The sequence below is a fragment of the Terrapene carolina genome, unplaced genomic scaffold (assembly GCF_002925995.2).
Source record: "Terrapene carolina triunguis isolate 2854851 unplaced genomic scaffold, T_m_triunguis-2.0 Scaffold96, whole genome shotgun sequence".
Classification (NCBI taxonomy): domain Eukaryota; kingdom Metazoa; phylum Chordata; order Testudines; family Emydidae; genus Terrapene; species Terrapene triunguis.
In genome coordinates, this window is record NW_020664447.1 from 10,329,080 (window position 1) to 10,343,517 (window position 14,438).

Sequence of the window (14,438 nt, forward strand, 5' to 3'; positions counted from 1 at the left end):
AAAAAAAGGGCAAGAAAGTCATATGAAGGACAGCTAGGGAGAAATACCATAAGCCATCCTAGACTCTAATAAACTGAGTAAAATTAATGGTTTAAAGTATTCATTATATATGTTAATTGTTAGCAGAGACCATCCTATTATTCTGTAAAAGGGGTAATAAAACAGAAAAGCTGTTATCAGACTGGTTAACGGACATTACCATCCCCCCTTAAAAATGGATCAATATGTTACAAAGTATACTTTAGTCTTTAAAAAAAGGCAAGAATCAGCAAACAAATATTTTGACATAACTCAAGAGTGGCGTAACCATGATCTGATTCCAACAATGCTATATCTAATTATTTTGAGTTTTTACTTATCCCTCTCCCCCAATGACAAAGGAAGAGCTGGAGAAACCATTCTCATTAGCTGATATACTGTACTAAACAACAACATTTGATCTTGGAACTCTGCTTTGTAAAAGCTCCCATGAGCAGATGGCTTTAGCACCCCAAACTAAATTGGCAAGACTAAGACCCGTTATAATGATTTACTCTGCACTGCAAGGAAAAAGATATTATCCTGGCAAGATTTCTGAGAAAGATCTAATGGGTGGAATTTGGGTAACGCTGTTGAAATGATATTTGAACACAACTGCTCAAGAAATTTCTTATATTGGCTGGATGAGACTAGAATGAATGATATGGGTTGCTGCTGACATTTGTTTCTTTGGAATTAGAGCTGGCTGGAAAATGGAAATCCCTTCCTGTGAAAAAATTTCACATTTTTGAATATTTTTATACTGAATCAGTACAAAAATAATTAAGAATTTGAAATGTTTCCCACTGGAAAGGATTTTCAGAAAGATTCCATTTGGGGAGAATTGAAACCGAATTTTTCAGCTTGCCAGCTGCCCACCTGAAGGCTCTTGTAAATTTCACTTTCTCCTGCTGGAGGCTGTGTCTAAGCTCTCTGCCTTCCCCCTAGCCCAGCTGAAGCTCCCCAGATGCATATACATAAGTCATCATTTCAATTTTCTCAGTGAAAAAAACAATTTTTATAGCAAAATTGAAGTTTTCTCATAGAAAAATTTGTTTTTGTGAAAAGGACATTTTTGGTCAGAAAATCATTGTTAGAAGATTCCTGGCCCGCTCTATTTGGAATGGTGATGTAAAAGCTGATAAATACCAGAATGACCACGTATACTCTGCTTCAGCCGATTTTATTTTTTTTTCTTGTATGCACTCTACAAATGAATGGTGGCTCTCTCTGAGGGCCTGCAGTATTTGCTTTTGCTTGAGAGACTTAGACTGTGGATTTTATCTATATTTATCTACTAGCTTATTCTTCCTTTAAAAAAAAAAAAGAAAAAAAAAGGTGACAGACTATACAATAAGATTATGGCTTTTAAAGGCATGCTATGAATTAGAACTGAAGAGATGCAGAAAAAGAAGTTAATATCTGCCCAAAAAAACTCTTCAATAGGGTACAATAATGGTGTTTCCTATATGATCATGCCGAAGCAAGAATCCTGCTTTTACAGCGAATACCAGTGTAACAGGCTGGCTGCCAGACAAATGTCTCCTCATGGCTGGGGCTCTGCAGGCAAACTGCCGCACTTTCCCTTTCATGGGACTCCTCAATAGCTCACACAGTCGTATTATTTTAAAGCATTCCCCTTCCAAAGGGGATCCAGTTTATTCAGTCCATACACACATGAATACTCCATGCCAGCTTCACCCAGCTGCCCATTGGTTCCACAGTTCAAACAAACAGTTTTCTTCCCTTGCACCAGTAATCCCCAAGCCCTCCTTCCTGGAGTTGGGTTATAATCCCAATGGTCTCGCTCTCTGGGAACCAAGAATCCTCAGGCCTCCTTCCCACAGCTGGGTTCAGTTCAGTCTCTCTCACTCCCTACAGGAACCAGTCTTGCTTCCGGGAGCTGCTTCCTCAAACCAGCTACAGCTTCCCAGACTTCTGTCCTGCCAGGGCCTCCCAGCACCCTAACTTGAGCATCACCAGTTCTCACTTGAGCGCCCTCAGCCCTCTCCTTTATAGGAGGCCTGACTAAAGATCACATGACCAGTGAGTCAGATGACTCATTCTCGCCTCCTGAACAGGTGGGTTTAGCTTGTCATAGGTGGACAGAATACTATCTCCCCTTAAAGGGCCAACCACTCAGTAACACCAAGCCTATAGAATGATATTTAAATGCTAAAGGTTTTATTATCCTTCTACCCTTTGTTCACTAATTTAATTCCATTCACACAGGAAGGATTCTGTGAAATGATGTAATAGGCAGCTCTATCTGAAGAACTGCAGTGCCCCCATTAACAGTAGCAATAGGATTGTAGCAATGAATAGGCAGCTCCATTCTGCTAGTTTTCCTTGACATAAGGCTTCTGAAATCAGATCACATAAAACTGCACAGCTAAAAAACTAAATAAGATGAATACGAAGGAGGGCTCTCCTCACAGAATTTTAATTTCCTTTATTTTAACGCAGAACAGCCAAAAAGTACCAGAAACCCTGACTCTGATAAACAGCTTTCAAACACAAAATATACAGAAGTGAGATTTCATAACTGTTTCTTAAACTGGAAATATCTACTGCAACTCCATTTTTTAAACAGATTTTGGCCTGGAAGGTTTGCAATAATCAAGTGGTTTCAAGCACTTTTGTAATGAATGAAATTGTACATGTTTACTTTAAAATATATTATACATGTTACCATCAATCATTTGTATTGCGAGTTTTACATTTAAGATTCTGTAGTAATTATAGCACTGGTAATTATTCTTATGCCTAATAGGCTCAAACTCCAAGTAGGTTAAGATGAAAATATATTGTTCTTCTTGAGATATTCTTATTTCATTATCTGCCAAAAATATATATATTTCTCAGCACCATTTTAAGCAGAAACATCAACATCAGAGATGGGAAAGACTATTTAACCATCCGGTCCATCTCCCTGCCAGTGCATCTGTCCAATCTACACCTTCCAACTGGAGCTGACAGAAACGTTTCTGACAAAAGAGTTTTCCATCAGAAAATTTTGTCAAGAACGTGTCGTTTAGATAAAATGTCCTTTTGAAAAAATCAAAATGAAGCACTTTGATAAGGTTGAAACATTCATTTTTGACCTTATCAGAACGCTCAGACAGCAAGCAGGGTTTTTAATCATTTCAGTCCCCTATCTGCGAAAAGAGGGAAGCCAACAAGGAGAGTGAAGGGACAGTGATGTGCACACGTGCTCATTAGCCTAAAAACACCTCACACAATCCTGGCTTTGGTGGGTTGCCGAGCCTAGAAGCTGAGATTTTAGTGATGCTGTAGCCCATCTGGGTAGGTTGGCAGCTTTTTCCACTATGGGGAGATACAGTACTTTAAAACAGAATATGTACTTTATAGAAGGAGATTCAAATGTGGGACTTATCTGTCAGTGCCCCTATAATTTACATGGCTCATTAAGTAAAGAGGAAGTATAATTTCCTTAATTCCCTGTAAACTATATTTGCAAGTGGATTAGAAGTACGAAAAAAAGAAAAGAAAAGAGTGGTGGTGGGGGGGGGGAAACGGTTGCCATTTCTGCATTACTAATTGGCTGGAACAGTTCTAATTTAGGACTAGATTCTCAGCTTCTGTCAAAGCAAAGAACTTTCACTAGTCAACTCTTATTAGTGCTAATGGGAACTGCTTAGCGGAAATTCTGTGCATAGAATTGAGAATCTCTCTGTCACAGGGCAGGGCTTCTCCCCACTTCGAAACACTCACTGCCAGGCCCAGTCTCCTGTAAGAAGGTTTATTCTCTTAACAGAGGCAGGTAAACAAACAGAAAACAGTCTTTTACCTCACTCCTTTCTCTGCACAGCAACTAGGCAACCATGTCTGGCCCATGCCAGCCAACTCGGACTCGAGGGACTTGGGCTGTGTCATTGCTACGTAGACTTCCCGGCTCAGGCTGGGGCCCAGGCTCTAGGATGTGGGAGGGTTCCAGGGCTCTGCACAGAAGTTCGCTCCACTCCACCATGGCTTGGCTTGGCTTCCCCAGAGAGAGCCTGTCCCAATCACTCTATCTTCCATCTCACATTTCCTGCCCTATGGCAGCCCAAGGGTAGCCCACCCCCTTTATTGGCTAGATTGGGCTCACCTCTTCTTCCACAGGGAGCTGGGCTCAGTTCTACTCACAGGGATCAGCTACACTGTGACAATCTACCTTAGAAACAGATCAAGGTTTGATTTTCCATTTTTATCTTTTGCTCCCCAATTGATAGAAGAGACAACTGCCATGGGTGAAGCATGCTTAGTCCTGTGGGAGGGAATAACCATCTTCTGTATGGTTAGACAGAAGTTGTTATGGGGTCCAAGGAGAGTCCTATGTCTAGCCCTTCTAGGGAGGAAGGGTGATTGCTTTGGCAGAAGGTCTCAAGTGGGGGGGGGGGCAGAAGCAAAAAGCCAAGGGAAACTGAGGCATAGGTCTTTCATCTCACTCCAGGAAAAAGCAAACAGGTTCTGTAACAGCTGAGAAAGTCCTAGCCTGAGTGTACTGACCACTTAAAGTCTCAAATGTCCTTTAAACATGTTTAGGAAAGGATCTAAAGAATGAACACTGGGAAAATTAATGAATGTGCTGAGACTAGACATCTCCTGCTTGAACAGACACTTACTTTAGCTCTCTGAGGCAGGTTCATCATGGTGTCTGGTTTGAAATCATTCTTGTTCTTCCTGCACAGAACTGCTGTGATGATGATGATGATAACCGTAACCACAGCAATGGGAGCCAGCACTGCTGCAATGATCCACAGGTTGTTTGGTGGGTTTTTCACCACAGCTGCATAAATTGCAAGCCAGAGAGAGTCAGTGTTCCACCATCAGTTGCTATGTAAAAGCAACAGAAGAACTAGCTGGGTACTTCCTTAAATGGTCTTCACATAACAATTAGTACAAAAGATTTATTATTTATTCATTTATTTATAATAATTTGTTGGAATTTCTACAATACAAATAGATCAACTGACTTCTACGATCAATCCCTGAGCTCTCTTCTCTCAAATTCCATGTTCCTAGTGATAGACAGCTGCAGAGCACTCCTCTGATTCCTGAGACCAAGAAGTTGGATGAGGTCACACTCAAATGGGTTTTTCAAAATTTAAGTAAAATAATGTTGAATGAAACAAGCCATAGATGTTTTCCTAAAATAAAAAGCCAGCAGAGCTTGGACTCAGATAGTTTGTGTGTTAAAAATTTGCACATTGCGCCCAGTCCGGCTCCTACAGAAGACATTGGTGCAGACTCACAGCTGCTATGAATTTGCATAGCTCCTTTGAAGCCAATGAATTTAAGACAACTCACACCAGCTAAGGATCTGGTTCATTGAGAGTTTTGCCATTGACATCGGCAGAACTGGTCCCTTTGTAGTGCTGCTGTTGTGCTATAGCTTTTTTGGCAGTCACAGGACGGGCGTCGCAAAGAGGACAAAATTCGGCACTTGGGGGGAGTGGAATATAGGGGCTGGGAAAAATCATTTTCAGAAATATTGATAATTGCACCAGAATATGAATTATTTCCATGTATTACCACAGTGCCTAGGACAAACCCCACTATGCTAGATGCTGTACATCACAGCACTAATGCATATCTCAACTTATATTACTTGTTAGAACATGTTTACCTAGAGGGCACTCTAAAATTCTAGATTCCATTTTATTTGAGTAAATTGCCACTTAAATCTCTCAGCATATACAGTACATTTAATTAGTGTATATATTAAATATCCTGCTGTGAAATAAATGCACTTTTTTCTCATTTAATTTCTTTTTGCAAATGCTTATGCTAATCACCACATTTTGTTTCTTAATTTTGTTTGACTATTAAATTATTAGGCTTAACCTGTATTCTGTATTTATCTTCCTATCTCACTGGCTCCTGGCATGGAAAAGGCGATTATGAAAATACTAGTGTGACATTTCTAACAGACTTACTCCACTTTCTATTTGACTTAACAGACTATACCAAGGACCAGATTCTGCAAAGTGATGCATGCCCTCAACTGCCACTGACTCCACTAGCTGTCAAAGGCACTTTGCACCTGGTAGCACCAAGCCCTAAATGTATAGCATCTGGCTACCAGTAATTACCATAGTATAACTAGCTAAAAGCCTGTCTGCGGCTTGATCTTGTCATCCTTGGACACACAGACCTCCTTGGAAGTCAGTTGTAATTTTAATATGCTGGAATAACGCAATCAGGTGCTCAAAGGCATATTTTTGCACAGACTCTAAACTGGAATAGTATGTTTAATTAGATCTCAAAAAAGGCAGTGCAGACTCTGAATTTTAACCAACAGTGTCCCTCTTAATAAGCAATGTTCACTACTTAATGACCTTAGGTCATTAAATTAATATCTTACTATGGGCTATTTTTTGGTTTGGGGTGTTTAAAACAAAGTCTTCAGTCCAAATTTTACCTGACAACATCCACTTTAATAACCAACTACCCAAGCAATTGTAGAAGAGGTTTATATTATGAGCACTGGAAAATGTGCAGTTATTTCAGAAGAGTGTAGAGAGAAAGGGATGATCTTGTGGTTCATACAAAGGACTGAGACTCAAGAGATTTGGGTAAGTCACTTGCGAATCAATGCCCAACCAACAGGAGTCTTTCCACTGACTTCAATGGGCTTTGTCTCAGGCCCTTAATCTCTCTGTCTCAGTCCCTCATCTGTAAAACCAGGACAATAATATTTTTTCCCACCCTTGGTCTGTCTTGACTACTCAGATTGTAAACTCTTTAGGACAGGGACTATCTCTCGCTATGTATCAGAGCAGCACCTATCACAATGGGGCTCCTCCAGGCACTACTATAAAACAAACAACAATGCATCAAAACGAAGAATTTGTAAAATATCTTTCTTGTAATTACAAGGAAATACTTGTACTGTGTTCAAAATGAGGCAATGGGAATATTTTATTTTACTAGCAAGGTACTGGGATGCTTTGTCTCTTCCACTCAAATCGTCCAATCTGAGAGTTTTAGCTATCCAAGCTCATAATTTCATTTAATGATACTCTGTAAACTCTTGACTTCACCTGGTACAGAAATGGAATACGTACACCTACAGATAAGCAAAGCCTCCTTATAACACCATGCAAGTACAAGATCAGGTCAGCTCAAATCTTGCAAATAACATATAGTCACTCAAACATCCATTTCAAGAGTTTAAAAGCATGTACAGAAAAGAAGAGGACAGTATGTTCTTCTAATTTACAGCCATTTTAGCAGGAAAGGCACTCTGAAGCATTTTATGGGAAACAATGTAATTTAGAATTTGAGGGAATGTAATTTATGCAAACAGGGGTCAAAAATCTCCATTGTCTGCTGAACAAAGACTGAAAATCAGTAATACAGCGTGATCAAATCTAGGACCAAACACAGGATGCATTGTACTCACTGGAATTGATATTGCACCTTTTGAGCCATTTTTCTGACTTCCTCTCATGCTTATAGCCAATATTTTAATCATTTGTTAAAATTATTTCTCCTTTTTCTATCAATGTTCTTTGTAGCTTCTCTAATGTCAGTGCTTCATCCAAACAGATGGAATGGCTATTCTTTTGTACGCAGCAAGTGCCACCTGACTGAAGATTTTACTAAAACAAGTGCGTTTGAAATTAGAGTGTGTGGGTTAATGAGCACATCCCATAATTAATGTTGCATTTGAATATTCGTTGTGAGAAATAACAATAAATGTGATTAAAACTGGGGATTGAAAAATTAAGAAAAGGATTCTTACGATCAGCTTGTACTTGGATGACATAACCTAACGTCAAGGCCATCCTTTGAGAATCAACAGTACTCAACATTTTGGCAGCTGCAGTTCCCAGCAGAGGTTTCCTGTTGTATAATGTATAGTAAGTCAGTTCAGCGGGCTCCTTGGGTCCTGGAATACGCTGCATTTTTACCATCTTATAATAAAAGGAGAGAGAAAGAGACAGAAGCCATGTTTATATTGTACCATCACTTAGATCCTGATTCTGCACAGAGCCACCTCCAGGCAGACCTCTGCATCTGTCAAGAATCCCATTAACATGCCACACAAGTGCAACTCAATGCAAAACTTCTCATAGGATTTGTTTCATAGCACTGCTATGTTTACCAAGCATACAGCAGTCCTTCCTGACAACCTTTATATGAATCTTTAAAAAATATTTCTAATTTGAAATCCCTAGACTAGAAAACAAAGGCAGTGAAAAAAGAAAGTAAAATAGCAAACAAAATGTCAACTCTTTTTGGGGTCTCTACAGTGTAGTCCTGTTGTCAACTTGCTTCTGTGCCATGAAAAAAGCAATTAAACGGAGAGAAATTTAAATGTGCTTTTATTTAAAATTACACTTTGCTGGTATTCTGTGGGTAACAAATCCTTGCACCCACCACAGGCAAACAAAAAGACCCTTTTGGTTTTGTTCTGTCATATTGGCAGGTTTGGAAGTGCACCTCTTTATCTTTCCTATGTTAAGTGGAGTTTTGCTAAATGTTTATAATCACATGAAAAAGAAAGGGACTTTTCTTTTTTGCTTTTGTTATGGACTCAATGTTTTCATGTAACATTTTCCTAAGATTCACAATTTTATCAAATAAAAATGTCCCCCCCTTTTAATTGTTTCATATTGGGAACACAGAGAATTGTGGGGAAGATGTTTGCAATGCAAATACTAGAAAATAGTCATTTTTAAAAATATTTCACAGTAAATGAAGTTTGGAGAAAGGTGCAGAAAACTGACAACTTAGCTTTTGAAATTTTGCAGTCTGAAAATTTTGAATTACATGAAAGTAGGGTAGCTGGATAACTTTGGTGTAGAAACAAAATAAGCTCTCGTGGAAAATACTGACTGGGTATTTAAATCTCACCAAAGAAAAGACAAAGGTCATTTCACAATGCAGTAGTCTGTCTGATTCATTAGTAAAATGTTCAGGTTTGAGACCCTCATTTCAGAATGTGATCTCTGTCCCTGCACAGAACAAGGCCATATTAAAAAACAAATAAAATTTAATTTTAAAAAATCCCTGACTGCTTTGCACAGGATCTCATCACAATGCATAAATCAGATACAGCTTTTACTTATTGTGTCAGCCATATGAAAGAAGACCTATAGAAATTCTCTTCACTTTTGAGAATATAGCAAAGCTCTTACTGAAGTTAATTTAACTACTAGACTCTTTCTACTAAAGTTAGCATGCTACATAAACATATATAGTAAGCAGAGAGCAAAATATTTCCTACTGCAGAGCAACCACTGTCTATTTCCAAAGAGAAAAGAAACATGAAAACATGCCTGACTTTGCAAACAGAAACTCCTTTGAGATGACCTGCACAACTCTCACGCTGGTTTGGTATTCATGAATAAGGATGTCCAAACTCATTCCAATTAACTATTTTGCACAACAATCCCTGCAGTATCTATGCACCTAAAGCCTTTTTGAAATAGTATCTGGATACAACTTGTATCCTATTGATCACCTGCACAGTGTAGCTGCCCACAGTAGTAGCGCGTTTAAATCGCCTTCCTTGTTGATGGGACATCACGAACAGTGGGGCCAGCCGCTGCTCCATTAGTCTTGCAAAGCTTTGGTTGTTAAGTCCCAGTAATGTAATGTCGACCCCTTGTATAACTGTGGCAATGGAGAAAATCTCATATCAGCAGATTGTGCATGGATGGATTCAATAATACATGGCTGCAATGGTGTATTTGACAAAGATGTACAAGCTAGCTTAGAAGAAAAACAACCTGATAACAAATTTACACACTCTAAATAATTTCCATTGTGGGTATAACATGACTTTCTGTTTCCAGCCACTATACTGTTTTTCTCAGATAATCCGTCAGCTACATTTCTACACACAGAGAATAAAATCCTCCAACAGTGTTCTCAGCTTTTCGGTTTACGAAAAGGTCTTTGAGTATCTCTACATCTACACCAAGCTTCAATGCAAAATAAAAGCAAACCCTTAAATGAAAAGCATAAGAACAGACAAGCCTCAAGAAGGTTATCAAAGGACAATTATATGCATTTGTCAGGTAAAGGGACAGTTTTTCATCCAAGAGTCTGTAAATCTGAAATTGAAATTCTACAGGATTCAGTTTGACAAAACATTCTGTGTTCTAGGGCACTGAATGATTTGTGAATACACATGTTTGATTTAATAAAGTCCAGTAAATTGTAAAGCATATACAGTATACTTTACATAATTCATACATGTTCACTGTATTTTTGAAGTCATTTCAAAACTTTAAAGGGCTTACCCTGGCAGTTGGAGTTATGTTTTCAAAAACTAGAATATCTATAGTATCCCACTGAAGTCAATGGGAATTTTGTGTCTGCAAGAACTGGAGCATCAGGCTCATTGAATCTGATCCAAAGCCCTCTAAGGTCAGTGGGAGTCTTTCCATTGATTTCAATGGGCTTTGGATCAGGCCTGTGATGAATTGCGATAATCTTTTACATAAGGGTAAGTCTTCATCTCAAAAACATCACAATGTAACATAAATAAGTTGAACAAGGATACCAAATCACAGGGGGTGTACAATAGAATTTGATCCATTTCATGTAAGGTTCTTTTTATTTTCTCTTTTGAATTAATAGTAAGGATTCCAAGTACTGACACAATGATATTGTGAAATTTAGTTTTCTATTGGATCAAAGATGCCAAAAAAACTTTACTGGCCCAGCTATGACTTCTAAGTGTAAAAAAGATTCTCAGTAGGAGTGTGATATAGTGGATATGTATCAGAGGGGTAGCCGTGTTAGTCTGGATCTGTAAAAAGCAACAGAGAGTCCTGTGGCACCTTTAAGACTAACAGATGTATTGGAGCATAAGCTTTCGTGGGTGAATGCCCACTTCGTCGGATGCATGGACATGGACATGCATCCGACGAAGTGGGCATTCACCCACAAAAACTTATGATCCAATACATCTGTTAATAGTGAATATGATTACACTGTAAATACAGTATTGTGAAGATCATTAGCATTCTCTGCTGACGTACTAAAGTTATATAAAGTTCAGATTCAGAAACTCTTTGATCCAGAGACAGCAAGTGAGTCATCACAAACTTTGTTACATTCTACAAATATTCATTTTTTCTGGGCTTGAATCCAAACTTCTTTGAATTTCAGATTTAAATCCAAGACCTACATAAAATATAAGTACTAGACACAGGAGACTGCCACCACTGAAGCTGGCAAAAATCACAGCTGTGCCCGGGAGTAGCTATAAATAGGTGAATAGTTCTGCTATATGCAATGGGACATGTTCAATGTGACTACTATTCATTTTCGTGTGAAGTTACTCACTGATGTGTTTGCAGGACTGAGTCCTAACAATTCTCCTGAGACAGAAAAAAGTACCTGTAATCACCCAGTAGTCTCTAGTAGTTTCTGAGACATCGAGGTTTGGATACTCCAAAGCTTAAAAAAAAAATTAAAAATTACTTCATAATATTCCAGCATTCAACACATTATGCGTCTCAAAATATATAAATTAACCAAGCACTAGGAAATAAGGCTAAAGTGTGGCTTTGCCACAAGCCCCACGTATGGGGCAAAACATTAGTGTGCTGCCCAGGAGAAGACCTGGGGAAACACCATGACTCCAAGGGTCACAATCTACTTCACGATTTGTCCCTTGCTTTGTGGGAGTGGGGCAGCAGTCAAAAGTATACTGTGCCGAATCTACTCCTAGCACAACACACATGCCCCGGTGCAGCTGTGCCAGCTGGCATATTGGGAGGCGATGGAACCAAGGTACCTTCCATTCCAGAGACACCATCCTTGCTCTGAGACTTTTAGGGACATTTATGAAAAAATTAGGGAGGAATTATGGAAATTGCTTGGAGCAGCAGCAAGAGTCAAAGGTAAGAGGGCAAATATACACAGGTGGCCTGGGGTAGCGGCTTGAACGCTTGTGGTGCATTTTAGATGCATGGTAGAGTAATAACAGCGGTAAGCTGGAGTAACATTTAGTAACATCAACTTCTGTGACCAGGAGTGACCATGATATTGGCCGTATACTCATTCCTTTGCAAGCACTTCTGACACCATTTTGCGTGGTTTTTTTTTTTTTTTTTGTGGCGGTTTTGGCTGATTTTGTCCCTGGGTTGGGGCACTGATAAGAGGCAAGCTGTGACAAGTTTGAATGGGTTGGGGCACGGGTTTCACTGCCCAAGCCACAGGCTGCATGTTGCGCTCTAACTACCCCGTGTGGACCTGCTCATGTTTTACATTTTGACCCTCTTGCACTTTTACATCTCAAATGTGCCTTATAACGTGAAATTCATTAGCAATTAATTCACAATCTAGATCTGCAGCTTTTTCATTACAAGGGAAAATGTGGAAAGGATTTAATCTATGGCATATAGCAGCTTTAGTTACCATAGAATTTTAGAAAACAAAATAAAGTGATTTGAAATATTAAACTTTGCAAAGCATTGTATCACCGCTTATTTTAACTGTCTTCTTCTTCTTCGTATGGCTGATGTAAACATATAATTTTACATTCAGATGGCTGATCCAGATAATTGCATCAGGAGTAGTGGAGTGTATCGCTGTAATGCCTCCTTTGGATTTGTGAATCAGGCATTGAGTTGTTATATGTTCCATGGTCTGTTCTGGGTGACCACAGTCGCACATCGGAGAGTTTTTAATTTTTCATTTGTGCAGCAAGTATCCACATCTGCCATGATTTGTGCAGATGCCGTTCAGGGTTACTTGAACTGTGCATATATATGATAACTCCTGAAGGCTCTGAAGGAACCATTACAGCCTTCTGGGAAATAATGAGTTCTCACAATGATAGGAATAGTTACCTGGTAGACTGATACCATTACGGTGTCAGGTTAATAAGCACAAAACAATTTCCTAAGTAAATATTTACACAACGGTCAGTATCAGTCTGAGGCTATATATTTTGCATGCACAGCAGGTTCATCAGTCAGCTGCATACCTGCTGTGGGGGGAATTTAACCAAAACCTGCAACTTCTCTTTGAAGCCATTACATGCTGTGCTACAGCAGCACTAGCTAAGGACTTGATCATGCCTACTAGGCACAGACCTGTGCTGGGGGCAGTGAGGAACTGCATTACCTCATGGGGAGCTCTGGTAGCAGGGCCGGCTCTACCATTTTTGCTGCCCCAAGAAAAAAAAAAAAAAGCCGCCCGAACTGCCGAAGCAAAAAAAAAAAAAGCCACCCGAACTGCCGTGCTTCCTCCGCTGGTGCCTGGAGCCGGTCCTGTCTGGCAGGGATTCTGCCTCAGTGAGAGAATGCCTTCCAGAGGTCCCTTGCACATGAGGAGCATGCCTGCTGCTATACTGCCTTTATGGAGGGCAGCATACTCCTCTCCCTTGCACACCAGTCCTGCTGTGGAGGCTGGTTTGGAGAGTGGGCCAGGGCCTTCGTCCCAACCTCTCTGGGATCTCTCTGTGCACCAGAAGTAGCCCTGAATCTGCAACAAGCACATGGAGTTGCGTTGGCCACGCAAAGAGAAAAGGCTCTTTGTGCATGACTCCCCTTTCACCTGCATAAAGTTCACAATCTGGAACTGATAAACATGTGAGCAGGCTGATGCTGTGAAACTGTCCCAAGACGGAATTGTCTCAGGCAGTCCAAGATGCAGTACAGTTAGTGATGCAAAACTGTACAGTTTCAACCACAGTAATTCAGTTCCCTGCATTGCGATTGGTTGTGATGCGCTGATTTGTACAATCATAGTATGGTTATTTCTCAATGGCAATCCACTATGTGAATCCCTGTACTCTGAGTGACAGATGGCCATTCTACAAAGGCAGGGTTAGGCTGCGACTCCTGGCCTACTCGCATTGATGAGTGAGCAGTTACTCATGCAAATGACTTCAAGGGGACTATTTGGAAGAGTACCTCATCATCAGTGTGAGAAAGGGGGTCAAAATATGGCTCTATATGGTTATTTCTCAATAAGGAAGAAAGGACCAAAAGGGTGATTTAACATTTCCCCGACTTCTCAAGTGTGACAACACTGTTTCATTAGGCCAGGAAATGTATTACAGTTTCTAAGGATTTTCTCTTAAGATACAAACTCCAATAATTCAGAGGTAGGAGCAAAAATCTGTGCTTAGCCCTACCCTGTTAGGACTAGTTATTGCAACACATACGGAATGGAAAATAACACACTGAGAATCCCATGAAATGGATAGGTCTGATAGGCTGGGTCGAAGACAGTGTTTGAGCCTTATCATTGAATTTCTTGGCTACTATAGGCTTAAGCCAGACCTTTATTGTTATTCCAACACATTCTTTAATATTTGAGAAGTGTATCATGAAGACTTATGCATAGTAAGATCAATTGGAACCTGCTCTCTTTTAACTCAAGACCACTATTACATATTAATGTTCCCCCATTGTGTCTTTGTCTCCATTTACACTGAT

At 39.7% G+C, this 14,438-nt stretch overlaps 1 protein-coding gene across 1 annotated transcript in view; it reads right to left on the reverse strand.

The window, feature by feature from the left end:
* Positions 1–14,438, reverse strand: part of KIAA1549L (KIAA1549 like) — a 233,878-nt gene that overhangs the window by 76,942 nt on the left and 142,498 nt on the right. Inside the window, exons 8-11 of the mRNA XM_026651564.1 lie at positions 11,386–11,445; positions 9,497–9,648; positions 7,772–7,943; positions 4,647–4,810 (exon numbers count right to left, since the gene is read on the reverse strand). Of these exons, the coding sequence (XP_026507349.1) occupies positions 4,647–4,810; positions 7,772–7,943; positions 9,497–9,648; positions 11,386–11,445 (548 nt within the window). The remainder of the gene's footprint in view (positions 1–4,646; positions 4,811–7,771; positions 7,944–9,496; positions 9,649–11,385; positions 11,446–14,438) is intronic.